At 47.1% G+C, this 27,251-nt stretch overlaps 1 protein-coding gene and 1 long non-coding RNA gene across 4 annotated transcripts in view; one reads left to right on the forward strand and one right to left on the reverse strand.

Moving 5' to 3' along the window:
- LOC141055527 (uncharacterized) overlaps window positions 1-2,344 on the reverse strand; it is a 36,092-nt gene extending 33,748 nt beyond the window's left edge. The window contains exon 1 of the long non-coding RNA XR_012221483.1: window positions 2,212-2,344. This is a non-coding gene — a long non-coding RNA (uncharacterized lncRNA). The remainder of the gene's footprint in view (window positions 1-2,211) is intronic.
- Window positions 2,345-2,484: 140 nt separating this feature from the next.
- ARHGAP11A (Rho GTPase activating protein 11A) overlaps window positions 2,485-27,251 on the forward strand; it is a 35,944-nt gene continuing 11,177 nt past the window's right edge. For 2 of the 3 annotated variants that reach the window (XM_073552145.1, XM_073552146.1), the window contains exons 1-8: window positions 2,485-2,906; window positions 13,604-13,674; window positions 15,268-15,364; window positions 15,534-15,790; window positions 22,132-22,292; window positions 24,157-24,300; window positions 26,431-26,505; window positions 26,934-27,104. In XM_073552145.1, coding sequence (XP_073408246.1) covers window positions 2,625-2,906; window positions 13,604-13,674; window positions 15,268-15,364; window positions 15,534-15,790; window positions 22,132-22,292; window positions 24,157-24,300; window positions 26,431-26,505; window positions 26,934-27,104 — 1,258 coding nt within the window. In that variant the 5' untranslated portion in view covers window positions 2,485-2,624. The remainder of the gene's footprint in view (window positions 2,907-13,603; window positions 13,675-15,267; window positions 15,365-15,533; window positions 15,791-22,131; window positions 22,293-24,156; window positions 24,301-26,430; window positions 26,506-26,933; window positions 27,105-27,251) is intronic. The other variant, XM_073552147.1, reaches the window with a different exon arrangement.

Consider the following 27,251-nt stretch of genomic DNA (forward strand, 5'->3'; position numbering starts at 1 on the left):
TAGACTGTATAGGCTGCTGTCCTCAGGACCTGCAGGGAGCCTGTATTCTCTAGCATCTTCAGTGGTGAAACTGCTAGACAGTATAGGCTGCTGTCCTCAGGACCTGCAGGGAGCCTGTATTCTCTAGCATCTTCAGTGGTGAAACTGCTAGACTGTATAGGCTGCAGCCAGGACCTGCAAGGAGCCTGTATTCTTTAGCATCTTCAGTGGTGAAACTGCTAGACTGTATGGGCTGCAGCCAGGACCTGCAGGGAGCCTGTATTCTCTAGCATCTTCATTAGTGAAGCAGCTAGACTGTATGGGATGCAGTCAGGACCTGGAAGCCCATACATTGTGATGTCCTTACTAATATATACCTGGAAGGAGCCTGTACTCTCTAGCGTCTTCATTAGTGAAGCAGCTAGACTGTATGGGCTGCAGTCAGGACCTGGAAGGAGCTTGTATTCTCTACTGTATGGGCTGCAGTCAGGCCCTGGAAGGAGCCTGCACAATCAGAATTAGCCAATAATATAAACCTGCAAGGAGCCTGTATTCTCTAGCATCTTCAGCAGTGAAACTGCTAGTCTGTAAGAGCTGCAGTCAGGGCCTTCAGGGAGCCTGTATTCTCTGTACTGGCAGAAATTTATACCTGCAAGGAGCCTGTATTCTCTAGCATCTTCATTAGTGAAGCAGCTAGACTGTATAGGCTGCAGTCAGGCCCTGGTAGGTGCCTGTACAATCTGAATTAGCCAAAAATATATACCTGTAAAGAGCCTGTATTCTCTGTACAGGCAGTAATTTATACCTGGAAGCAGCCTGTATTCTCTGTACGGTGAGTAATATATACCTGCAAGGAGCCTGTATTCTCTAGCGTCTTCAGTGGTGAATCTGCTAGACAGTATAGGCTGCTGTCCTCAGGACCTGCAAGGAGCCTGTATTCTCTAGCATCTTCAGTAGTGAAACTGCTAGTCTGTAAGAGCTGCAGTCAGGGCCTTCAGGGAGGCTGTATTCTCTGTACAGGCAGTAATTTATACCTGGAAGCAGCCTGTATTCTCTGTACTGTGAGTAATATATACCTGCAAGGAGCCTGTATTCTCTAGCGTCTTCAGTGGTGAATCTGCTAGACAGTATAGGCTGCTGTCCTCAGGACCTGCAAGGAGCCTGTATTCTCTAGCATCTTCAGTAGTGAAACTGCTAGTCTGTAAGAGCTGCAGTCAGGGCCTTCAGGGAGCCTGTATTCTCTGTACAGGCAGTAATTTATACCTGCAAGGAGCCTGTATTCTCTAGCGTCTTCAGTGTAGTGATGGGTAGCTCCTGAAGGAACCGGCTCTAAGAGCCGGCTCTTTATAGTGAATCATATGAGCCGGCTCCTGGCAGGGAGCCAATTGAAATTTAAACGGCTCTTTGCCAGTTCACGTTCCACAGTCAGTCCCCTCTTGCCCCGCCCCTCCCGGCAGTAGTCACTCTGATCTTATCCAGGAGACTGAGAAAGAATGCATGCGCCTCCTGCTGCCGCACATAGCACTCACAGCCCCGCCCCCCTCCAATCTGTGACAAGCATTCCTTGCCCTCTTGTGATTGTTTTTAAGTTAACACACACAGTTAACATGTTGCACTTTTAAAAATGGTTTTCTGCTGCTGTTTTGAGCATTTGTTATATTTTTGCACATTTTATATTTGTTAATGTTTTCATACTAAACAGAATACACAAAATGTTATTTTGGAAATTATCAGGTTTAAAGGGGTAGGCTCAATTCTTACCTTTCCCGGCTCCAGCGCTGCATTTTCTCTTATGCCCCTGCCTCAGGGGGCGGGGCCGGAGATGCGACAGGCAGTTCTGTGCGCACGCATGACATGCGCACAGAACTCCGTGATTGGCCTCCGGGGACCGATCGCACAGCTCTGTGCTGTCACCGCCCGACCCACAACAGCACAAATTCCTTATCTAAATCCGCCTGGATGCAGATGCGACATGTGACACTGCAGTTTTGCTGCAGACTGTTTGCAGCAGACAGCCCACAGCGAACTTGCGAAGTGTGAAGGTAGCTTTAAAATGTGACACTGATAATTAGGATCTTGTTGCTATTTTGCATGTTCATTTTGTGTTTGTTAAAGTTTTTACAGCAAATAATATAAAATCTGGTTATTCTGGAAACTATTCTGTTTTATGTCATAAATTGGCACATGTGTAGATTTTTACTAAAAGGTATACAATCATGGGTTAACACATACCAGAATTTGGCTTCAAATTTAAAGTCAAAGGTAATAGGAAATGAAGAGCCGTTTTCGGAGCCAAAAGAGCCGGCTCACCAAAAAATCGCATTTTACCCATCACTACTTCAGTGGTGAAACTGCTAGACTGTATGGGCTGCAGTCAGGACCTGCAAGGAGCCTGTATTCTTTAGGCTCTACCGCACTTTTATACACCTTGCCACGTGACATGAGGAGGCCAATCACCTTCGTCCTATCAGGCACAGACTTAGACAGCCTTGTTACTAAGGAAACCTGGAGGGGGCCTGATATTTGAACTAGCGCTGACCAATCAGAACGAAGTAGCCGAGAGCGGGTAGAGAGGAAACGGAGCAGAGGCAGCGGGGTCATCAAGGCAGGGAGAAGAACAGCGGAGGGCAAAGCATGTGAGATGGATGTGGGAAGTGAAGGGACGGAGGGGAGAATTCGCGCTGGGGCCGTGGTCTAGGGTAGAGGAAGGTGTGAGTGCTGGGCACGGAGGGTACAGCGAGGGATTGGACAGTGGTGCAGGCAGAGTACAGTGGCTGGCGGGGACAGCAGTGACGATGAAGCAGAGCCCTGACTACCACAGCCTGGCCCGGCTGGCCGCCATCCAACAACTACGCTCCTATGGCATCAAGATGAAGCACTGGAACAAGGCAGCGCGGGGTGACGCTGGCAGAGGAGTAGTGCCCACTGTGAGTATGGGTAGTGGGTACCTGTGATGGCTGGTGTGTGCCTGCTGCTCTGGAGGTGCCAGGACCGGATTTACACCACATATAATGCTTTGTGCCATGGCAGCGGCTGCTGGGTGACTGTGGGCACAGATACTTGTATATGGCACGCTGGCAGAGGAGCAGTGCCCACTGTATGGCCAGCGGGTACCTGTGGTGGTTGCCATGACCGATACTTGTATATTCCAGTCATGGCATGCTGGCTCAGGAGCAGTGCCCGCTGTGAGTATGGCCAGCGGGTACCTGTGGTGGGTACCATGACCGATACTTGTATATTCCAGTCATGGCATGCTGGCTCAGGAGCAGTGCCCACTGTATGGCCAGCGGGTACCAGTGGTGGGTACCATGACCGATACTTGTATATTCCAGTCATGGCATGCTGGCTCAGGAGCAGTGCCCACTGTATGGCCAGCGGGTACCAGTGGTGGGTACCATGACCGATACTTGTATATTCCAGTCATGGCATGCTGGCTCAGGAGCAGTGCCCACTGTATGGCCAGCGGGTACCAGTGGTGGGTACCATGACCGATACTTGTATATTCCAGTCATGGCATGCTGGCTCAGGAGCAGTGCCCGCTGTGAGTATGGCCAGCAGGTACCTGTGGTGGGTGCCATGACCGATACTTGTATATTCCAGTCATGGCATGCTGGCTCAGGAGCAGTGCCCGCTGTGAGTATGGCCAGCGGGTACCTGTGGTGGGTACCATGACCGATGCTTGTTTATTCCAGTCATGGCATGCTGGCTCAGGAGCAGTGCCCGCTGTGAGTATGGCCAGCGGGTACCTGTGGTGGGTACCATGACCGATGCTTGTTTATTCCAGTCATGGCATGCCGGCTCAGGAGCAGTGCCCACTGTATGGCCAGTGGGTACCTGTGGTGGGTGCCATGACCGATACTTGTATATTCCAGTCATGGCATGCCGCCTCAGAGCAGTGCCCACTGTATGGCCAGCGGGTACCTGTGGTGGGTGCCATGACCAATACTTGTATATTCCCGTCATGGCATGCTGGCTCAGGAGCAGTGCCCACTGTGAGTATGGCCAGCGGGTACCTGTGGTGGGGTGCCATGACCGATACTTGTATATTCCAGTCATGGCATGCTGGCTCAGGAGCAATCCCCGCTGTGAGTATGGTTAGTGGGTACCTGTGGTGGGTGCCATGACCGATACTTGTATATTCCAGTCATGGCATGCTGGCTCAGGAGCAGTGCCCACTGTATGGCCAGTGGGTACCTGTGGTGGGTGCCATGACCGATACTTGTATATTCCAGTCATGGCATGCTGGCTCAGGAGCAGTACCCACTGTATGGCCAGCGGGTACCTGTGGTGGGTGCCATGACCGATACTTGTATATTCCAGTCATGGCACGCTGGCAGAGGAGCAGTGCCCACTGTATGGCCAGCGGGTACCTGTGGTGGGTGCCATGACCGATACTTGTATATTCCAGTCATGGCATGCTGGCTCAGGAGCAGTGCCCGCTGTGAGTATGGTTAGTGGGTACCTGTGGTGGGTGCCATGACCGATACTTGTATATTCCTGTCATGGCATGCTGGCTCAGGAGCAGTGCCCACTGTGAGTATGGTTAGTGGGTACCTGTGGTGGGTGCCATGACCGATACTTGTATATTCCAGTCATGGCATGCTGGCTCAGGAGCAGTGCCCACTGTGAGTATGGCCAGCGGGTACCTGTGGTGGGTGCCATGACCGATACTTGTATATTCCAGTCATGGCATGCTGGCTCAGGCGCAATGCCCGCTGTGAGTATGGTTAGTGGGTACCTGTGGTGGGTACCATGACCGATACTTGTATATTCCAGTCATGGCATGCTGGCTCAGGAGCAGTGCCCGCTGTGAGTATGGGCAGCGGGTACCTGTGATGACTGGTGTGTGCCTGCTGCTCTGGCGATGCCAGGACGGGACTTACACCTCATATTGGGGCTTTGTGCCTTAGCAATGACTCGGCTGGGTGACTGCAGGTACCGATACTTGTATACACTGCTCTGAGGCTTTTGCTCGAACATTACAGATTTATAGTTGTTTTTTTGCATATTGTTTAAAATTAAAAAAAAAAAAAAAAAAAAATGCCAAACTTGTCCCCAGGCAAAGCCTGGAATGTGCGGCCTCCACATCAGGCTCTGACTTGCTGAAATCTGCCGTCAGCAACTATCATCAAACAGCATGAAATCAGTCACTTGTCCTATAGAATCCTCTTCAGAGACTATCAAATGTACTTTGAAAATTTGGAATAAAGGAGTTTTTCAGAATTTCTGAACCTGTCGGCTTGGGACAACTCCTGATGCAGACAAGTCATTGTCACTTGTCAGGACTGGCTGCGGTCTGAAGAATCACTGCTCCCGAGAAGTTGTATCAGAAGTACACGTGCTGGAGAAGTATGTGACAAAATAACTACATCTTTTCCTCAGCATGCCTAAGCACAGAGGAATTTTTTTTTTTCTCCAGGCTCTGTCAGCCAAGGGTGAAGATTTGAGTGCTGAGGGTACGTGCTCACGATCAGGAACCGCAGTGTTTTGGAGGCAGCTCACCTGCGCTGCTTTCCACATTACACGCACAGTAGATGGGATTTATAGAAATCTTATGCCCACTGTGCTTCTATTTAACGCTGCGTAAACTCACCCGTGGTACGGGTTTATGAGCAGCAGGACGTCAATTTCTGTAGAGGAGACGCTAGTCTAAGCTGCGTAGTTTCACCCATAGCCATTCATTAGATGCGGTAAATCCGTATGGTTCACTGAACACATGCAGATTTAACTGTGTGATTAGAACGCAGCAAAAATACTCTGCGTCCAAAACGCTATTTCCTGATTGTATGCACGTAGCCTTGTGATGCTGCTCCTCTGTCAGTCTCGAGAGCAGTGTCTTTTCAGACTGTAGCCCATCCTGACACGTGACTAGGACAGGATGGCGTTTGAATTATGTGACGGAGGCCATTTTTTACTCTAGTCTTAGAAAAAACCCTTTAAAGGTGCCGCTTAAAAAAAGAACAATCTAATAAAATGAAATCTACGTTCAGAAAGCCAAATGACCTCCTCCGGCCTGCCAAAACCACACTTAAAGGTAATCTGTCAGTAGCATCAACCCTCCTAAGCCATATATTTGAGCATGTTTGGTTGTAGAGATATGAATAAAATGATTCATTGATATCTGTCATCTGATGTCTTATTCCAGAGAAATCCACGTAGTTTTTATTCTGTAAACGAGATGTTAAGCTATATGAGACGGACATAGAGCTCCTTAAGAATTTGCCTCCAGAGATTATTTTAAATGGGTCGTTACCAGTGTGAGACATGTAATGACTGACAGTCTGCTCTCATCTACATGTCTCACACTGGTAACACCCCCATTCATGTAAAAGAAGATCTACAGTGAGATCAGGAGAGCACTCAGTCATTACATGTCTCTCACTGGTAACTCCTTTCATTTTAAAATAAACTTTGGAGGCAGATTCTCAGGGAGATGATTATCTGACCCATAGATCTTAGAGGTTGTCCACTACTTTAGTATTGATGACCTATCCTTAGTAAAGGTCATCAATGTGTAGTCGTTCAGGGTCTGACATCCGGCACACCCGCTGATCAGCTGCTACTGGTGTTGGTGGCTGCTGGCCGCAAGCACTCACTTGCAGAGCTGTATTATAGTGGCCACCACAGGGTACTACACATCTGCCTCCTATTGATTTTAATAGGAGGCAGATGTGCAGTACCCTGCCGTGACCACTGTCAGATGATGGAGCCACCCCCCGTAAGTACTCACTTGCTGGTGGCTGGAAGACACCGATAACGGCTGATTGGTGATGTCGGATCCTGACTTATCAGACATTCTAAGGATATGGAGATGATCGCATAGCTGCATCGGTTACCTGGAGCGCTCCGGATAATCAGCTGTTCGGCGCCGCAGCTACGTGTGTCGTGGCTGTGTCGTGGCATGGTAACATTTAATTCAGCTTCCTATGACCGGCATTCCTATATAGACAGCTTAGGAGATTAGATCCTACTGATAGATTCCCTTTAATGGTGAAAAACCGGATGAGAAAACACGGTTGACACATGGTTGTGGTCTGAAAATCTGCAGTGTATAAGGCTATGTGCACACGCTGCGGTTTTTGCTGCGGTTTTGGCAGCAGTAGAACTGCAGCAGTTCTGCTGAGTGCTGACAGTGTACGGTAGCATGTTATCCTATGAGATTTACATTCTGCTGTGCACATGCTGCGGATTTTTAACTGTGGAAAAGCTGCGGTTTTGAATCCGCAGAAAGAAATGACATGTCACTTCTTTTCTGTGGATTCTGTTGCGGTTTACCATCTCCTCCATTGTAGAGGTGATAAACCGCAGGTCATTTTACCTGCGGTTCTGCAGATAAAAATCCGCAGACCAATCCGCAGCGTGTGCACATAGCCTAAGGCTATGCTCACACGTTGCGTTTTTGCTGCACTTTTCTACTGTGGGAAAAACCTGCTCTTTTGCATCATGTCAAGAAGTTGAATCATATTTTTTTGGGGGGACACTAAACTTTATCAGCATGCACAAGAGACAATAAAAACGCAGCAAAACCTGATACCTACATTTTTTTTTTTTTGCTGCTGCGTTTTTGCCCTTCTTTTTGTGGGTTAAAAAAACACTCGAAGTGACGTGCTGCAGTTTGCAAAAATGCAGCAGTTTTCCAATTCAGTGAGGAAAAAAGTGTGTGCATGAAATTTCTGAAATCTCATAGCTTTTGCTATTACTGTAAAACACAGCTTAAAATTTGCATTAAAACAACACAGCAAAAACGCAACGTGTGAAAATAGCTTTACAGGAGCACCAAAGTAGATGAGATTTTACTCTGTCTCATATACCAAGAAAAAAATCTGCAGTGTAAATTAACAATGGATATCAATCTCCCTTTCTACATGCATAGTCAATGGACTGATTTATATGAAATCCAACAGAGGGAAAAAAAACTGTTATGAATATAATCCTAGGAAGAAATCTGCCCTCCATTTAAGGGTATGTGTACACATTGCGGATTCGTGTGCGGAATCTATTTTTGACAGAATCCGCAGGTCAAAATCTGTGCGTTTTACCTGCGGATTTAGTGCGGGTTTGGCCTGCGTTTTTACACCTGTGGATTCCTATAAGGCCTCTGTCACACATCCGGTTTGTGCCGTCAGGCACAATCCGGCATGTGTGTAAAAAAAACAAAAAAAAAAAAACGGATACGTTTTTTTGTCATTGAGAAGCACATGCGCTGCATGTGCTTCTCTTTGTTCCCGGTTTTTACCGGATCCGGCTGAATTCCTCTGTCCGGCGGCCGGACAGGACGGGTGCTGCAGTGTTTTTTTGTCCGGTGAAAAAAGCCGGACATGAACGTATGCGGCCCTTCCGGCTCTGCGGGACAATGTTTCTCAATGGCACATTCCGGCCGCCGGATCAGGCTTCTACCTGTCTACCTATAGATATATATATCTATCTCTTTCTCATACCCCGTTCACCGGCTCGTGGATCCTTTTCTTCCCCGGTAACTCCTTTGCAACATAGCCGTGTCAGGCGCCGTAAGATGCGCCGCATATACTTCCGGTCCCTCCGTTCACGACTGGAGCCGGCACTCCATCTTTTTGCCGCACGGCGCCGGAATGCCACCGACGGACATGTGAAAGTAGCCTTATGTAATGGGTGTAAAAACGCTGCGGAATCCGCACAAAGAATTGACATGCTGCGCAGGGCTGTGGAGTCGGAGTCGTGGAGTCGGAGTTGGAGTCGGTATAAAATGGACCGACTCCGACTCCTAAAATATATAATAAATTGGGTACAGTAATTCAATGCAGAATGTGCTGAATATTTTTTCATAGGAGTTTGGGAAAGTTGTGAAATGTCCTATAAATGGCTGTTATATTCCTGATCTAAGGCTACATTCACACACAGCGTTTTTCCTGTGTTTTTTGAGGATACGTTTTTCAGCTGCAAAAGCTGATCATCTTTTTAAAAAACTGCATCACCTGAAAGGTTTTTGAGCTCATAGATAATGTTTTCAATAGCAAAAGCAGATTAGAAATCTGCTCTATCTATCCATTTATCCATATCTGTCTATCCATATCGTATCTGTACCAAAAAGAATGAAAACTGGGTAGTACACCAATATATATTCTGTTCTATCTAAATATCTTGATTATTGGATCATAAAAATGATTAAATGTCTGAGGTTCACATTGTACTACAATAAATTTTTCACTTAAATATAAGCAATATGTGTGGGAGTCGGAGTCGTGGAGTTGGAGTCGGTGTAAGGGAAATTGAGGAGTCGGAGTCGCAGGTTTGGCTTACCGACTCCACAGCCCTGATGCTGCGGAAAATAAACTGCTGCGTTTTTGCGTGGATTTTTCCGCAGCTTGTGCACAGCTGTTTTTTTTTTTTTTTTGCATAGACTTACATTGTAATGTGAATAAGTAGGAAATCTGCAGCGGGTCCGCAGCAAATCCACAAGGTATGGCATGTAGAGGGGCACTGTAGGCAGAGAATATTAAAGATGGGAGTTTCTGCAGAGTTGTAATACACCTGTGTGCATGAGCCCTGAAATCTAGCAAAAGTTTGGATCTCTGAGCATTCATGATTCTTGCCATAACACATAGGGGATAAAAGACTGGAAACCGCTCATGGCACTCCTATATTTCTATGGGTGAGAAGGGAAGAGATAGATATAACTAGCCCCAGCCAGATGACTTGTCCACACCACCTAGAGTAAAATGCTGCAGATGCAGCAGAAGTGTGAAGATGTCATGTCCCTCATGATGTCTGGCACATTTCCTGTCACAGGATGTCTCTGAGGAAAGATCTGTCATTAAAGATACAAAAGCTAGAAACATATGTCCCTTTTATTTGGCTAAAATATCTGGCTGCGCGCAGAATTTTAGGGGTTGTGGTAAAAAGAGAATGTCTATATTACCTGTTGGAGGGGTTTTCACCATTTGAGAAACAGCTATAGGGAAAAGTGCAACCTAAAAGGGTGATTCGATGAGGACAACCCCTGCTCAAATGCCCAATTAGAGCATATGGACGACATCATGTAGTGTCTTCACTTTATGACCCTGAATAGTGAGCATCTCCCTTTCTGGCATCCCAAAGCTGTTAGATTTTAAGGGATTGCATAAATCTGAAAGATTACTATTAGTGATGAGCCAACGTGCTTGGATAAGGTGTTATTTGAGCATACTTGTGCGTGAACAGTGTCTTCAATAGTGATGGGCGAGTAGCATCATTGCTCGGGTTTTCCTGAGCATGCTCAGGTGTCCTCCGAGTATTTTAGTGTGCTCGGAGATTTAGTTTTCGTCGTCTCAGCTGCATGATTTGCGACTTGCAGACAGCCTGAATACATGTGGGGATTCCCTAACAAACAGGCATTCCTCGCATGTATTCAGCCTGTCTGCAAGTCACAGATCATGCAGCTGAGATGACGAAAACTAAATCTCCGAGCACAACAAAATACTCGGAGGAAACCTGAGCAACGAGTATACTCGCTCATCACTAGTCTTCAACATGCTCGAAAAATATGTTCAAGTCCCCACAACTGCATGTCTCGCTTGCCTGTTTGTTAGGCCTCTTTCACACTTCAGTTGTTTGACGTCCTTTGCAAACCGTCAGTGTGAAAAAGCAGATCCGTTTCCGCTTTGCAAAAAACGGATGGATCCTCTGCAGCCGCTAATGTCGGAAATTTAAAGCAATAGGACTCGAGAGAGAGTTTTCGGTGCCAGAACGGCTTTTGGGGTTAAATTACACGAATGGAAGTTCTTCCAGGCATGCTCAGTATAAAAAAGCGGTGTCCGCTGGCAGATTCCGTCAATAGACGGTCTGCAATGGATCCGTCGCCCATAGGTGTCCATTATAGCACATGGCGGACAGCGCCGGATCCGTTGCTATCCGCTGTTTCAACGCAACCAAAAAACGTTTCCTTGTCCGTCCACTCAAGACAGCGGACGCCAAAATTATAACGCATCCGTCACTAATGTAAGTCTATGGGAAAAAACGGATTCTGCCAAAAAAATGGCGGATCTGTTTTTTTCTACAAACGGCAGATTTTGACTGACGTCAAACAACTGAAGTGTGAAAGAGGCCTTAGGCAATCTCTGCATGTGTTGCGGCTGTCAAACAGCCATGAGACATGCCCCCGCGGGGACTCGAACATATTTTTTGAGCACGCCAAAGACACTCGGTTACCAGAAAAGCATGTTCGGATAACACCTTATCCCAGCACGATCTCTCATTACTAGTTACCATATTGTACTACAGAGTCTCATCTGAAGGTGATGCACCGACAATGGATGGTTAGCTGCTGCTGCTCTCCCTGGTAAAATCAGCTCTTTCTAAGGAAGATCTCCTGACCACCGGTCAGTGGCATTTTGAAAGATGTTACCTCTGGAACAACCCCTTTAAGGCCGGTTTCACATTAGCGCATTTTCAACGCGCGCACGGCCGGGGGTAGCTCCGCCCCCGATCCGGCTCTCTGCCCGGCGTGCCCGCCCCTTCCTTGTAGCGCCGCCTCCTAGCGGACAGCGGCGCCTGCGATCGGCGCACCCTATCTTTAGCATAGGGTGCGCCGATCGTGCGCAGGCCGTGCGCTAGTTGCGCTTTGACCTGCGCTGCGCACTTTTGACGGTGCGCCGTGCGCGCCAAAATCCGAAAAGTTTGATTTTGGCGCGCACGGCGCACCGTCAAAAGTGCGCAGCGCAGGTCAAAGCGCAACTAGCGCACGGCCTGCGCACGATCGGCGCACCCTATGCTAAAGATAGGGTGCGCCGATCGCAGGCGCCGCTGTCCGCTAGGAGGCGGCGCTACAAGGAAGGGGCGGGCACGCCGGGCAGAGAGCCGGATCGGGGGCGGAGCTACCCCGGCCGTGCGCGCGTTGAAAATGCGCTAGTGTGAAACCGGCCTAAGAAGGGAACCTGTCAGTCAGCCACCCATCTGGAGAATATCTGCTCAATTGAAAATTATACATGGAATTTTATAAACAGTTAGTGAATGATGTTAGACATATTTCCGTTCTCTTCAGGTACAGCTAGCACAAGGGTGTTTCTTTGCTCTTGGTGAAAGCCAATAAAAATATGTGAATGGAGGAGGCTTTCTTTTCCATTCTCATTGGACATCATGTGAATACAAATGTGGAACGCTCCTGTCCTTTACATCTCTGGAAACTCAAGGATTGGGTACATCAGTACCTGGAAATATGTCAGGTAGTTGCAGTTTGTTGAGCTAAAGTAATGGATCTCACTTGCTGCTCTAACTTCTGAGTGTAGGTGCACATGGTCAATAAGTGCTGCTGGTTGGACGCTGCATACTTGCAGTGTCCAACATGCAGCGTCCAGATGTTACAACATAGTGGATGGGATTTCAAGAAATCGCATGCCCACTATGCGTCCAGAGACACCCATGGAGACGGACAAGCGAGCACGTCTTTCCAGACCGCAGCATGTCTATTTATCTTGCGGAGACACGAGTCTTCTCAAGAAAGATGTCACCTGTACAATGTATTGGACGCAATGATTCCGCAAGGTTCAATGATTACATGCGGATTCGCCTCCATTCAATAGCCGGCAGTGTTTTGGACGCAGCAGACATGTGCGGCGTCCAAACCGCTGTCAATTCCTGACCATTTGCACCTACCCTAAGGCCACTTTCATACCTTCAGTATTGTACCTCGGTAATTGTAAGCCCAAACCAGGGAATATGAGAAATGCAGAAGTAGTGAAGATGTTTCTATTCTACTTTTCCTCTGTTCCACTCCCACTCCTGTTTTGGCTTACAATTGCTGATGTGAAATACTGATAGTTTGAACGTGGCCCAATATGTAAAAAGTAGTGATCGAGTGTGCTCGTTGCTCGGGTGTCCTCCGAGTATTTTGGGTGTGCTTGGAGATTGTTTCAGTCCCCAGAGCTGCTTGACTTTGCGGCTGCTAGACAGCCTGAATACATGCCAGGGATTGCCTGTTAGGGAATCTCCACATGTATACAGGCTGTCTAGCAGCCGCAAAGTCATGCAGCTCTGGGGACTGAAACATAATCTCCGGGCACACCCAAAATACTCGGAGGACACCCGAGCATGCTCGGAAAACTCGCGTAACGAGCACACTCATCACTAGTGATCAGTCAATTTGAAATCAGAGACTATACATGTAGGTCGCAGCTTGGATGACATGTATTTTGTCCCTACATGCATCCAAGATCAGTGGTTTTGTGTCTTAACAGGAGTTAGAATACAGTGTCAGTGATTTGTGCTCTCCATTATTGTGGCCCTCTCGATTCTGTATTTTGTAGAATGAGAAATACCAGCTCCCCCCTACAGTAGCTCCTGGGGGCGGGTGAGGTTTCATTGATTATTCATCAGATTCACTTAATCTAATTGCAAAGTGACTGGTGGTAATTATCTTGCGAACATTTGGCCAGGACAATAGAGGATTTTATACTGAGATCCTAGAACTTTCTGAACCCTGGTGACTGTTGTGTTTTCTCTTGGGATTTAAGAAATCTACAATTACTACACTTATTGTTCTGGCCTTCACTCCTGTGATTCCCACGTTTTCCTCAATGCTGTATGTGTTTTCTTATACCTCAGTTTTTGTTTCTCACAATGTCGTGAATCTTCTATTCATTATAAATAAATAACTTTATTGCTTTATTTTTAGGGTAAGGTGTTTGGAGCTCCTCTTTATACCCTGCCACAGCTGAATATTCCAGTGTATGGAAATATACCATCGTAAGTGAATTATTCACTGACCTATAGAAAAGGTCAATTAAGTTTTTTGGGTTTATTTGTATTTTTAATTTTTGCCCTTTCTTTGACATATTGCAACAATTGACGTCCCCTAAGGGGACTAAACAAAGTAAAACTGAAAAGCAGAAATATTGTAATATTAAAAATGTGGGAGTATAAATCACCACCACCTTCCCCTTTCTCACTTCAAAAATATAGAAATGACTTTTTTCCCCCTTTGGCGTCGTTGTTTCTGTCCAATCTATCAAAATATATTAATGAGAATACACAGCATTCACAAAAAATCAGGGTGTTCAATTAGAGCACCAACCTGTAGTCCAACGTAAGGAGAATTTTGCACTCTAAATTATACTGCAAAAGGATGTTCAAAGCATCACTTTAGTGTGTTTTTTGATATCTCGTGCTCTGTGTGTGTGTGTCGGTATATTATTGTATTCGTATTTTTTTCAAATTATAAGATGCACACTTTTCTCCCAAATGCGGGGGAAAAATGGGCGTGTGTCTTATAATGCATAGATACCTTACTGGTACCGTTGCTGCAGGCTGGGATGAGGGGGGTGCCCGGCAGTACTGCGGGTGTCTCCGGTGCTGCCGGGGCTCTGACATTTTGTGAAAGGCCAGAGCCCCAGCAGTTCCCATGGTTTCCTGTGCGTTGGACTCTGGGGGGGGAAAATGGCTGCCAGGGGTGGCACATGCGCAGGTGGAGATCTCGGCACCAAGCTCTCTGGAGATGAGATTTCAGCACTGAGATCTTGGCGCTGAGATATCAATCTGCGCATGCGCCGCCCCCGGCGTCCATTTTCCCAGAGTCTACCGCACAGGAAACCATGGGAACTGCTGGGGCTCTGGCCTTTCACAAAATGTCAGCAGGACCCCAGCAGCACCAGGCAGCAGTGTGCCGCACATTGGAACACTCCCTCATCCCAGCCTGTGGCCTCCAGCACCACCTCACTCCTTCCTCTTCCAGCAATGACCCTGGGACCCCGCTTCACTGCAGCCACCACCCCCGGTAAGCAATAAGATGCATGGATTATAAGAAGCACCACCATTTTATTAAAAAAAAAAATCCTATTTCTCTCCTCAAAATTTAGGGTGTGTGTTATAATCCGGAGAATCTTATAATCTGAAAAATATGGTAATTATTTTTTTCACTCACCACAATCCTCCTCCCTCCCAATCCCTTAAAAAAAAAAATTCAATGAATGGAGATTAATATATCAGAAGTACCCCAAAATGGGTTCAATAAAGTGAGTTTGGCGTGCAAAAATAACTCTACCCAGCTCAAAATATAACTATACAAACTTTATTTTTAATTTTTTTCTATGCAAACTTTAATATTGAAGTTACCTGATGAATTCTCTTGCAGTGGCTGGTTGTACTTATCAGGCAACCATTTAATACTTGAAAGCACTGAGTCTGCCCAATTGAAAGATGGATGTTGTTTTATAGTTAGGCTCATAGAAGGGGCGCTGACTGAGGCTTCCACCCACCCAAAGGAGAGGTTTTTATTGTCTGATAAGACGTGCCATCAATGTTTTATTTGCTACTGTGCAATGTACTTTCTATCTACACCAGGTTTCTTGTTGCTGTCTGCAAATATTTGGAGGAGCATGTACAGACTGAAGGACTTTTTCGAAAGTCTGGATCGGTTGTGAGGCAGAAACAGCTAAAGGTAGGCATGAATCTTCAGGTATTGTATAGTTGTTCAAGTTTTTATTTCTGTGCTGCCTTAAATGAAAGAACTTTTCATGATCTGTACAGGACAGGAAACCAAAGGGTGAATTAGTAGGCAACCAATAGGAAATTTAAAATAAAGCATGTTTTTTTGTTACTTTCTATAGACAAAACTGGAAAAAGGTGAAGATTGTATTTTGGAAGCACCTCCTTGTGATGTTGCTAGCATCCTCAAACAGTTTTTTAGAGAATTGCCAGATCCTATACTGCCTGTGGATCTCCAAGATGCTTTGTTCAAGGCCCAGAATTTGGGAAGTGACGAGGAAAGAACCTCTGCAACTATGCTTATCTCCTGCCTAATGTCTGACCAGACAGTATCCATACTGCGCTACTTTTTCAACTTTCTTCATTCTGTTTCTGTGAGGCAAGTATGGTCATTGTGTTAAAGTCCTTATCAGTCATTAGTTGTTTTTTCCAGGTCACCACCTGACAGCACATTGGAGGACGTCCTTCTCATCCGCAGTGGGACAGGAAACCACGAGAGTTCAAAAGAATCCTCCCCCCTACCATCCCTCAGTGTTTTTCCTGTCCCACTGCGGATAGGAACGGCGAGAGGAATGTCCGTTCCATGCAGATGGTCAGGATCGGGGGCCCAGCCTTTTCCCTTCCTACCTGGAGAGATCTGCAGCTGTGAAACCCGATAAAGGGTCCCTCAGCTATCCCGGTGTAGCGCTGCTCCCGGATGCAGAGTCGCTTCCTCCTGACGGGGGGCTCTCGACTCTGGACGCCACCACCGCCAGACCGCCTCTGGGAGCTGACTGAGCCCACAAGCGGCTCACCGACAGCGACCGCACTTGCCTGCCTGGAGAACCTGTCGCCGTACCCGGAGTCAGAGGAGGAAGGCCGAGGGCGCCGCAGCAGTCGGCCCCATCCACGGGGCGCGCTGCACAGAACGGGCGCGTTACTTTCGGCACGAGCAGGGCGCGCGTCGCAGGCCGGGGGGGTCGCGTCATCAGCGGTGACGCGTCACTTCCGGTCGCGTCGTCAGCCGGGGACGCGTCACTTCCGGTCGCGTCGCCAAAAGCCTGCTGTCAGCCACCGCCCGGTCCCACAAACCACAGCGGTATAGGCCCACCAGGGAAGTGGGCAGGCGTCCGTAGGAACGGACCAACGGTGCCACCAGCCATTCTAGGCCCAGCGGGACTGCTTTGTCGCAGATGGCACAGACAAGGCAGACGCAGGCTCTGCTCCGGGGGGCCAGGGGGAGACCCATCGCCACTTACAGGTCCACTTACAGGTCCACAGTGGCCGACACAGCGATCCACCATTACCAATGGAGGACCAGAAGACTGAGACGGGAGCAGAGAGCCAGGGTCACGTGAGTAACCTCTGAAGAGGTCACTGCAGAGCCCATAATGATAGACCCCACAGAACCCGTATTTTATATGTTCTAGGGGGGAGCCTCCACCTCTGAGAGAAAGGACCCTAAGCGGAAGGATAAGAAGTGTCCGGTTTGCTCTATGAAGCTAAAGGACACGTGGCAAAAGACCCTCTGTGGCGCTTGTGCAAAGCGTATAGTGGGGGAGGAGCAGGATACTTTCATGTCTAACATGAGAGCGATAATCAGAGAGGAAGTACAGGCCTCGGTATCCGGTCTAGCCACTTCACAGACCCCGCAGGCGAATCCCCACTTATCCAGGAAGAGACAGAGGGAATCGGATACGTCGTCTGAAGACATTCTGTCCGAATCAGATGCAGAGGAGGAGGAGATCAGAGAGCACCCGGAAAGGGGAAGGAAATATCTGTTTTCGTCTGGGGATACAGACGAACTATTAGGGGCGGTACGGCAAACTGCAGATCGAGGAACCCCCTCCTTCCCGCTCAATTCAGGACGAAATGTTTGGAGGGTTGCGTTCCCAGACTTCAATGGTCTTCCCAGTAAATACCCACATACGGGCAATGATACTGGAGGAATGGGAGGAGGCAGAGAAAAGATTAACTATCCCCAGAGACTTTAGGCTTCGTCTGCCGTTTGACCCTGAGGAGGTCAAAGTCTGGGAGGAGGTCCCTAAGATAGACATCCCAGTGGCAAAGGTATCAAAAAAGACAGCAATTCCGTTCGAAGATTCCTCAAGCCTGAAGGAACTCCTAGATCGGAAAGCAGATGGGCTCTTAAAAAGGACCTGGGAAAGCTCAGCAGCGGTCATAAAAACGAATATAGCTGCAACGTCAGTAGCGCGCTCCATGCATCTATGGATAGATGACCTGGAGGAGCATCTATCAGATAGAACCCCGAGGGAAACCATTCTGAAGTCCCTCCCTTTACTGAAGTTAGCTACTGGGTTTTTGGCCGACGCCTCGGCAGAATCGGTTAGGTTCACGGCCAGGAGCCAGGCCTTGTCCAACACAGCCAGAAGGGCTATCTGGCTTAAAAGTTGGGGTGGCGACATGCAATCAAAAAATAAGCTGTACTCAATTCCCTTCTCGGGGGGCAGGGTCTTCGGGCCCGTGCTCGATCATATTTTGGAAAAAGCCTCAGATGAAAAGAAAGGGGTTCCCTGAAGAGAAGCGTAAGAGATATCAGCCCTTTCGTAGACCCCGTTACAACCAGAGAACGGACTACGGGGAAAGGCAAGTTGGGTCGATGGAGCTACCCCAAGGGGGGCGAGGGTAGAAATAGGAACAGAGATAACATCTTTTCCGGCCCCGGGTCCAGCTTCCGAAAAAAATGACGCCACCAGAGTAGGGGGGCGATTGCTCAAGTTTGCAGGAGAGTGGCAGAAAATTACCTCCAGCCCCTGGGTACTACAGGTCATTTCTCAGGGGTACAAAATAGAATTCAACTCCCTGCCCCCGAACAGGTTTCTAGTCACCAATTCGCGTCTCAGTTCCGCTTCCCCCATGTGGTTGGATATTCAAGATCTCCTACTCATGGGAGCGATTGCTCCGGTTCCCACCCAGGAAGAAAGCAGAGGACACTACTCAAGCCTCTTCGCAATAAAAAAAAACCCTCGGGGGAGAACACAACCATAATAAACCTCAAACCCCTAAACAAATGGGTAACATACAGACGCTTCAAAATGGAATCAATAAGATCTACGATTCCACTCATAGAATCATAGAATCGTAGAGTTGGAAGGGACCTCCTGGGCCATCTGGTCCAACCCCCTGCTCAAAGCAGGATTCGCTAAATCATCCCAGTCAGATGTCTGTCCAGCCTCCCCAGCCTCCTGGGGAAGGGAGCAGTAATGTGCACGCTAGATCTAAAAAAACGCGTACTATCATGTCCCTATCCACCCGGATTACCAAAAGTACCTCAGATTCGCGGTCGAAAAAGACAGCACGATTTACCATTATCAGTTTTGCTGCCTACCCTTCGGCCTTGCGTCAGCCCCGAGAATTTTCACAAAAATAATGATAGAGGTAGTGGCCTACGTAAGAGACCGGAACATCTTGGTGGTCCCGTATCTAGACGACTTCCTAATTATAGCCGATTCGGCAGCCCAGCTCAGGGCCGACTGTCAGTCTGTGATCTCCACGCTGCAGAGTTTAGGATGGATCGTAAATTGGTTGAAGTCAGATCTTGTACCCAAGCCCAAAATAAAATTCTTGGGGGTCATGCTAGACTTGGAAAGAAGAATGTCATCTTCCAACCGAAAAGCAGACCATGATGCCGAAGAAGATCCGGCAATTCTCAAAGAATGGGGTATCGATCAGGGACGCAATGAGAGTCCTGGGGCTGATGACTTCATGCATTTCCTGTGTCAGATGGAGTTAGTTCCACTCCCGCGACCTGCAATGCGCAGTCCTAGCATCCTGGGACAGAAGGCAGAGCTCACTGGACAGCAAGATACTGTTGACCCCCCGAGCCAGATGATCGCTATTGTGGTGGACCATTCTGAGAAACCTAAAGAGGGGTGTCTCAAGGGTTCAGTCACCGGAGGTTGTAGTAACAACGGATGCAAGTCTATTCGGCTGGGGCGGACATGTTGCAGGGAAGTACTACCAGGGGAGATGGAGTCCAGAGGACAGCAACAGGTCCTCCAGCGTCAGAGAATTGCATGCAGTCCGGAAAGTACTGCTCGTCGCCGGGTCTCACGTGAAGAACAGACACGTAAAAATTATGTCAGACAATACCACAACAGTGGCCTTTCTCCGTCACCAGGGCGGACCAAGACACCCAGCACTTCAGGGCTTAGCGGATCAGATTTTCAGATGGGCAGAAAAGGAGGTCCTCTCAATCTCGGCCGTGCATTTGGAGGGCTCCCGGAACCAGATCGCAGGCTTCCTCAGCAGGAAAAGGATAACTGCGACAGGCTGGGAGCTCAACGACGAAGTGTTCAGCAGCCTGTGTGATCGTTGGGGACAACCGACAATAGACCTGTTCGCGGACAAATGGAATACAAAGCTCAGGACCTTCTACTCCCTGAACCCCCTGGGAGATCCGGCGGGAATAGATGCTCTATCACAATCCTGGAGCAGGGGTCTGTTGTACGCCTTCCCGCCCCTAGCCCTCGTGTCACGGGTCCTCAGAAAGATCTGCGAGGACAAAGCCAGGGTCATACTGGTGGTTCCCTACTGGCCAAGAAGAAGTTGGTTTCCCCTACTCAGGAAACTAGCGGACGAGGAACCCATTCTCCTGCCAAGAAGAGAAGACCTCCATCAGGGCCCGGTCCTACATCAAAGACCAGAGGCTTTCCAGTTGTCAGCCTGGATTCTGAACGGCAGGTCCTAAGAGCAAGAGGTCTATCGGACGAAGTTATTTCCACCTTACAAGCCAGCAGGAAACCCGTGACCGCGGCGATATATGACAAAATCTGGAAAAAGTTCTGCAGCTTTTGTGGAGAGGCGACAGTCGGAACTGACCAGCCCAACATCCCGAAGATACTTGATTTCTTGCAGGAAGGGTTCAGAAAAGGCCTTAGGCCCAGCACGCTGAGAGTGCATATAGCAGCCTTGAGCATGTTCTACGACACGGCTCTATCATCACACCCATGGGTAGCACGGTTCTCGAGGGCGGTGAAAAGGCTAAAACACCTAATTAGAAAGAGCATACCACCCTGGGACCTTAACCTAGTCCTCAATACGCTATGCAAACAGCCATATCAGCTAGGGGCAGAGATAAATATCGGTAATCTCTCTCTCAAAACAGCCTTCCTAGTGGCAGTCACCACGGCCAAAAGGTTAGGAGAACTGCAGGCCTTATCAACCCAAGACCCCTATTTACAGGTGTTTAGTGACCGTTTAGTCCTAAGACTCAACCCGGCTTTCCTGCCCAAAGTTATCTCGAGCTCTAACATGAACCAGGAAGTAGTACTCCCTTCCTTTTTCTAGTCTCCCAAGAATAGCAGGGAAAGAACCTACCATAATTTGGACGTAAGGGAAACTGTACTCAGGTATATGAACGCAACCAGACCCTGGAGGCAGGATTGCAACCTCTTCGTGCAATACAGAGGCCCCAACAAGTGGAAGAAAGCGTCAAAATCAACAATAGGAAGGTGGATTAGATCCACTATTAGCATAGCATACAGATCACAGGGTCAGATTCCCCCGGGGAACCTTAGAGCCCACTCAACGAGGGCCATGGCCGCTTCATGGGCAGAAAGGGGGGGAGCCTCGGCAGAACAAATCTGCAGGGCAGCGTCTTGGACCAGTCTTAGTACTTTCTCCAAGCACTATAAACTAGACATAGCATCCACACAGCTTACTTTTGGGAGAAACGTACTCCATGCAGTAGTCCCACCCTAGGACCAATATACTTTGGTACTACTCCAATGTGCTGTCAGGTGGTGACCTGGAAAACGGTAATTAGACCTACTGGTAATTGTGTTTCCAGGAATCCATCCTGACAGCACTGTTTGCATCCATCCAGATGTGTTACTTTGTGAGATCACTGAGGGATGGTAGGGGGAGGATCATTTTAAACTCTCGTGGTTTCCTGTCCCACTGCGGATGAGAAGGACGTCCTCCAATGTGCTGTCAGGATGGATTCCTGGAAACACAATTACCGGTAGGTCTAATTACCGTTTTTTTAAATAACTACCACTGAACATGTTCGATTGATGGTAGAGGGCCAGAGACCCACACTGATAGCTCAAAAAGCTGCTTTGCAGAGTGCTATTCAGTAGGCTCAAAATCTGAGTTTCTGACCTCGCCCGCTTACAGATCAGTGTATGGGCTCAGTAGAAAGTATGAACCTGTAAACATATTGGCACATAGACTTCCTAAAGAGCCAATGCACTGTTCCGTCTGAAGCTCAGCGGCTTTTTGAATGATTGGTAAGGGACCCCACCGAAATGCTATATATGTTAAATAAGTACTCATTTAATTAGAAAAAAAAAACCTTTGCAAGGGATGTGATTGATTTAAAAAAAAAAAAAAAAAAAAATCCCATCACAAGTCCTCCACTGCCCCTGCTTCCCTTGACAGCTCCTGCTCTGACATTCATCCCTTCCTTGCTGGTCTCTACTTCCAAGATCTGCCTTGACAAATAGGTCACCACTGTGGCCAGTAAATGACTGACTTGGGCATTACTCACTATTTCCTGCATAACGAGGTCAGGAGGAAAATACCAGCAGGGAATCTGTGAGGTTGAGTATTCATGAATTTTAATTTTATTTTTACATTTTGTCAACGTGGCTGTATGAGAGAAAAAACATGCTCGCTTGTTCTTGTTATAACCCTCGCTCTCCCTAGTGCAGCTGACAGTCTAATATCCCTATTAGAGTTCTCTTTAGTAAAGCATACCTGGGATTTCTTCTACAGATGCGACTCTAATAGGATGGACAGCCATAACTTGGCTGTGATATTTGCTCCTAACCTACTACATTCAGATGACAACGAGAAGATCTCTCCCAGCACGGAAAAGAAATTGCGAATTCAAGTAGCAATTGTAAAAACTCTTATAGATCATCCTGCAGATATTGGTAAGATGCTAAACTGAATCTTTCCTAACTTCCGGACAATCTAAAATGTACCAAATGTATCACCAAATTTATTGTTCCTTTTTAATCTCTGCACTCACTCAACAAACTTGGGCCTTATCTGCATCACATTGATAACATACTGTATATACTCTAGTATAAGCTGACCTGAGTACGAGTCGAGGCACCTCATTTTACCATATAAAACAGGGAAAACTTATTGACTCGAGTATAAGCTTGTTATGCATCGTCCCCTCATAACTGTCCTGGCGTGCACGGCCTCCTCACCCTTGTCCTTGTGTCCACCAACCCCCTGTCCTGGCGTGCACGGCCTCCTCACCCCTGTCCTTGTGTCCACCGACCCCTGTCCTGGCGTGCACGGCCAGCGATGCCAGCGGCAGCAGGGCGATCGCGTGAGCCCGCTGCTAAAGAGAAATGAAAGGGGTTGTCTGGGCTTTTCACATAATCTCAGTGCATATCTGGGCTGCAGAATGCTGACAATAAGTAATTTACCTTCTGTGGCGGGTTTGCTAGATATCAGCTCTTGCTTGTAATAAAAACGTCCAGGAGGGGGTGTTCTGGCATTGAAATGAGAACTGGTCGTTTCCTCCTACTCTACTAAAAACCTGCCCTCTATAGCAACAACCCCACCCTCCATAGCAACAGGCCCTCCCTGTCCACATGAACAAGCCCTCCTCACACAGTAACAAATCCTCCCCCTCTAGCAGCCTCACTGCAGAGAGCAGAACCACCCAGCTGCTCCTCCCCCAGACACACGCTGAACAATGATCTATGGAAAGTGAAACTATTGAGGAAACGACCAGTTCTCATTTCAATGCCAGAACACACACCCCCCCGGACGTTTTTCTTACAAGCAATAGATATCTAGCAAGCGCTGCAAACTGGCCACAGAAGGTAAGTTACTTATTGTCAGCATTCTGCAGCCCATATATGCACTGATATTATGTGAAAAGCCCGGACAACCCCTTTAATATTCACTGTGCTTGCAGTGAATATTCATTTCTCTTTAGCAGCGGGCACAATCTTTAGCCGCTGAAGCCAGCTCCTGCCTCCTGTGACCCTCCACTGCAGCTTCCCCTCCATCTTCTGGGACCCTCACTCAAGTATAAGCCGAGAAGGACTTTTTTTTTTAGCACAAAAAGATGTGCTGAAAAACTCGGCTTATACTCGAGTATATACGGTAAGTCTTCCCTCTACAGCAGAAGGGCAAACTGCGAACCACATCGTACTTTTTCAGTCTGGCCTGCAGACAGACAGCAAAGGGGCTGAAAACAGTGGCCCACAGGCCGCACCAAACTCTCGGCCAACCATTGTTACCGCTATCCAAATCCTAAACTCCCACACAGGCACCGTTCACGTGGTGTTGGCACTTGCTCTGACCAGAGCTGTAATGCGTTGTTGTAACACATGACGTCTATGCCCAATCGACGCTGGCGTCACTGTCCCCACCTTCGGGCAAATCAAACTTAAAGAGGAAGCCAGGGCTGCAGCTTATCCTGGACTTCCTCTTCATGTTCAGCTTGTCCGAAAGCGTAGATAGTGACGCCAGCACTGACTGGGCCCCAGGTTCAAGTGTCATCTCACCGCACCACAGCCCCGCGACAGTGAATGCTGACAATCCTGGAACGGACCTGGCACAGGAGGTGGGTATAGGCTTTATTATTTTATCAGGGCCAAACATTTAGTTTAAGAAGGGGTTGTTTTCAGTATTCATTTTGTCTTGCAAAGCAGAACTTTCTGTGTGGTTTGATATTGTGTCCTGACATTTGAAGTTCTTGTACAGTGCTAGAATGCTCCTAAAAGTACTGTACTTGGGCTTTGTTCATATATTGCCATTTGTTTCCAGGATGTGTTCCTGATTTCCTTCTTGAAAAGATTCCAGGCATGTTGGGAGTGGATATGGGAGCTGATACCCCTGGACTGGAGGTATCTGAAGAAGATGTAGAATCTCCTGGAGAGAGGAAAAGGAGGAGGCGGAGAAGTGTTGGAGGTATGTCCCGTGCCATGAAAGAGTCATTGAATCAATATCAAAATGTTTTTTTTTTTTTTTTTTTTTTTTTTTTTTTAATGCTTCCTTTTCTATAACCATGTCTAAAACTTGATTGCTTGGTGTACAGATTGTGCTCTCATGTGCTGATGTAACTTTTTGGGGGGGTTTCTTGTCAGTAATTAGTAGCTCCTGATTAAAAAGCTTCTTTCATCTTAATTCTGGTAGATTTTATATTTTGCATTTAGGCTAAGTGCACACGTAGCAGAAAATTTCTGCTCAAAAACCTTACTCCCTTCCCAGAAACCGCGCCTTTTTTGTCTTTGCGTTTTCGTCGCATGTTTTGATGCGTTTTTTTCTGGCGCGTTTTCAAAACGCATTGAACTAGCCAGAAACGCGGAAAAATCCTCGAAATTAATGAGCATGCTGCGGTTTTTACCGCGAAGCGGTTTTTTTTTTTCCCGCGGTAAACGCATCAATATGCACAAAGTGCAAAATGCATAGAAATTAATGGGAAGCTTATTTTTAGCGGTTTTATTGGCAAAACCACTAAATACTTCTAAAAAACGCTGTGTGTGAACACAGCCTAATATTGCATAAAGGAATGGTTTGGTTTGCAGCCTCTGAATATGAAGTGTTCTCATTCATTGGCAGCAACCAGATATCTTGGAAAAACTAGGAAGAATGGAAACCATTGAGCAGATTTATCTATGGCTATGTTCACACAATGCACTTTTGCTTCTTTTTTATGCAAATTAAAATCTGCTTTTTACAGTACCAGCAAATGCTGAGATTTCAGAAATCTGCATATACATGCTTGTTTTAACTTACTGATTTGGAAAACTGCAGCATGTCACTCCTTTTTCCAGCATTTTTGCAGCGTTTGTTCACCCATAGAAAGCAGTAAGTGCAAAAAATCAGCAAAAATGTTGCCATCAGCCTTTGCAGCAATTTTGGGTTAAAAAAAAAAACGCAGATACAGCAGGATGTGAAACCCATTAATTTTTGTGATCCTTTTTTTTTTCTTTTTCACCCCCCAAGTCTAAAACTTATTGTCTTGCTCTCCTCACGTGAGAATGGATGTTAGTATTAGTACAGCTTAATTAGTGATATGCAAGTATTCAATACCCTGCCAATGTGTAAAAACTGCAATACCATTGTGTATTTTTTTTCATGAACTTGTATAAACGCTTCATGCATAAACGTGTTCAGAAAAGTCACTATTTTTGTCACATAGAAAAAACTTTTTCCCAATAATTTAATCAAATTGCCCTTTTTTCAAAAATGTTTTATGGTTTCACATACGTCTTGCATTGGCAGCCTAACGCCTTTTTATGTTAGTTTGCAAACTTGAAATAAAGCTGAATTTTGAGTTCCTGAAAACGCATCAAAACCTGCATTTTGTCTGCAACTTTTTTTTTTCTGCCCAGAGATCAGGTTTTGGCTGCAGCCCAAAAATGTGTGAACATAGCCTAATTGTAAAGGTACTGTCACACTAAGCGATATCGCTAGCAATATTGCTATAACTTGTGACGTTATAGCGATATTGCTAGCGATATCGCTGTGTCTGATACTTACCTACAACCCGCTCCCCCGCTGCTTATCCCTGATCGCGCGAGAACGTCCCGGACCGTTTCTCGTCGTCAGCTTCCTGCGGCGAGACTAGCGTGGAGCCGGGTGGGAGGACGTCAGGATCGCCTCGTCTGACAGGTAAGTAGCGACCCCCGTCCCCTGCGATGTCGCTGGTGAGATCTGCCTGTGTGGCAGCTCACTAGCGACCACTTAGCGATGTACCAGCGATCCTGACCGCGTCATATCGCTGGTCGGGATCACTGGTACATCGCTAAGTGTGACAGTACCTTTACAGTGCAACTTGACACTAAGCAGTCTTGAAATGTGCTAGTTTTATCCTATTGGTTCTTGCTCTTTGATAAATCAGGCACATCTTTATACTGTCTATTCTATGTTTGCACCACTTAGTTGTTTGCGGTGCCAGAAAGTAAAACTTACTTTGTGCGATGCCCCAATGCATCTCTACTGACACTTGGTATGAAAAAGCCCTTTTAGAGAGAGCAAACCCATTCTGTGAAGCACTCGCATTTATGGAAGAATACTTTATATCTTGCATTTCAGATCTTGTTAGTGGCGCATTGAATAAACTTAAAACTAATAGAACACCTTCCTCTACTCCTCAGACAGGCAGGACTGGTAGGTAACTGGTAACTAATACTTAGTTGAATGGCTGCGTGGCACTGTATAACTTGCTTTAAGCAATATAAAGGGTTTCAGATGCATCACTTATTCCATAAAACACTGGCTGAGTCGTGCATGTTCAGCTGAACTTCACACGCCACACGTATGAGATGTGATGGCATCAATCATGAACATCAGCGAGTCTCTGTGTACATGAAACCTTTTCAAGAGAACCTTCCCTGAATGCATGGTGATAGAACAAGCGCTTTTTCCGTACAGCTTAAACTCCTTGCATAGAAAATACTTCTATTTACTTGCTAACTGCTTTTCAAATGACCTGGAATGAGGGCGGCTTCTTACTAACGGCTAATACCTAATATTTCTGTAATGTTCCCAAACCTTCATATTGGGTAACCAAAGACCCGTGTATCTGTTCCTTCCAGTTCTCAGTTCCATGGTAACTCCATTAATTCTTACACCAAGTGCCAAAAGGAAACTGCCGTTAGATTCTGCACAGGGAATTTCTAGTAAGAAGAGGAAATCCATTAAGCAGAACCTGACTTCTGAACTGCTGCCGAGCATGCTTTTCAGTGGAGGGTCCACTCCAGGCTCTGGTGAGTATTAATCAGAGTGCAGGTTAAGACATGGAAGATGTTATTTAACTGGTTAGGGCTTAGTCTGCAGAAAATGCACTAGAAGTAATAAACTTCTGAGAAGTTGACCTTAAAGTTGTCTATCTAGGTTATTTATATTGGATTTTA

This window comes from Dendrobates tinctorius, unplaced genomic scaffold (genome assembly GCF_039654945.1).
Source record: "Dendrobates tinctorius isolate UK_male_01 unplaced genomic scaffold, ASM3965494v1 ptg000186l, whole genome shotgun sequence".
NCBI classification, from domain to species: domain Eukaryota; kingdom Metazoa; phylum Chordata; class Amphibia; order Anura; family Dendrobatidae; genus Dendrobates; species Dendrobates tinctorius.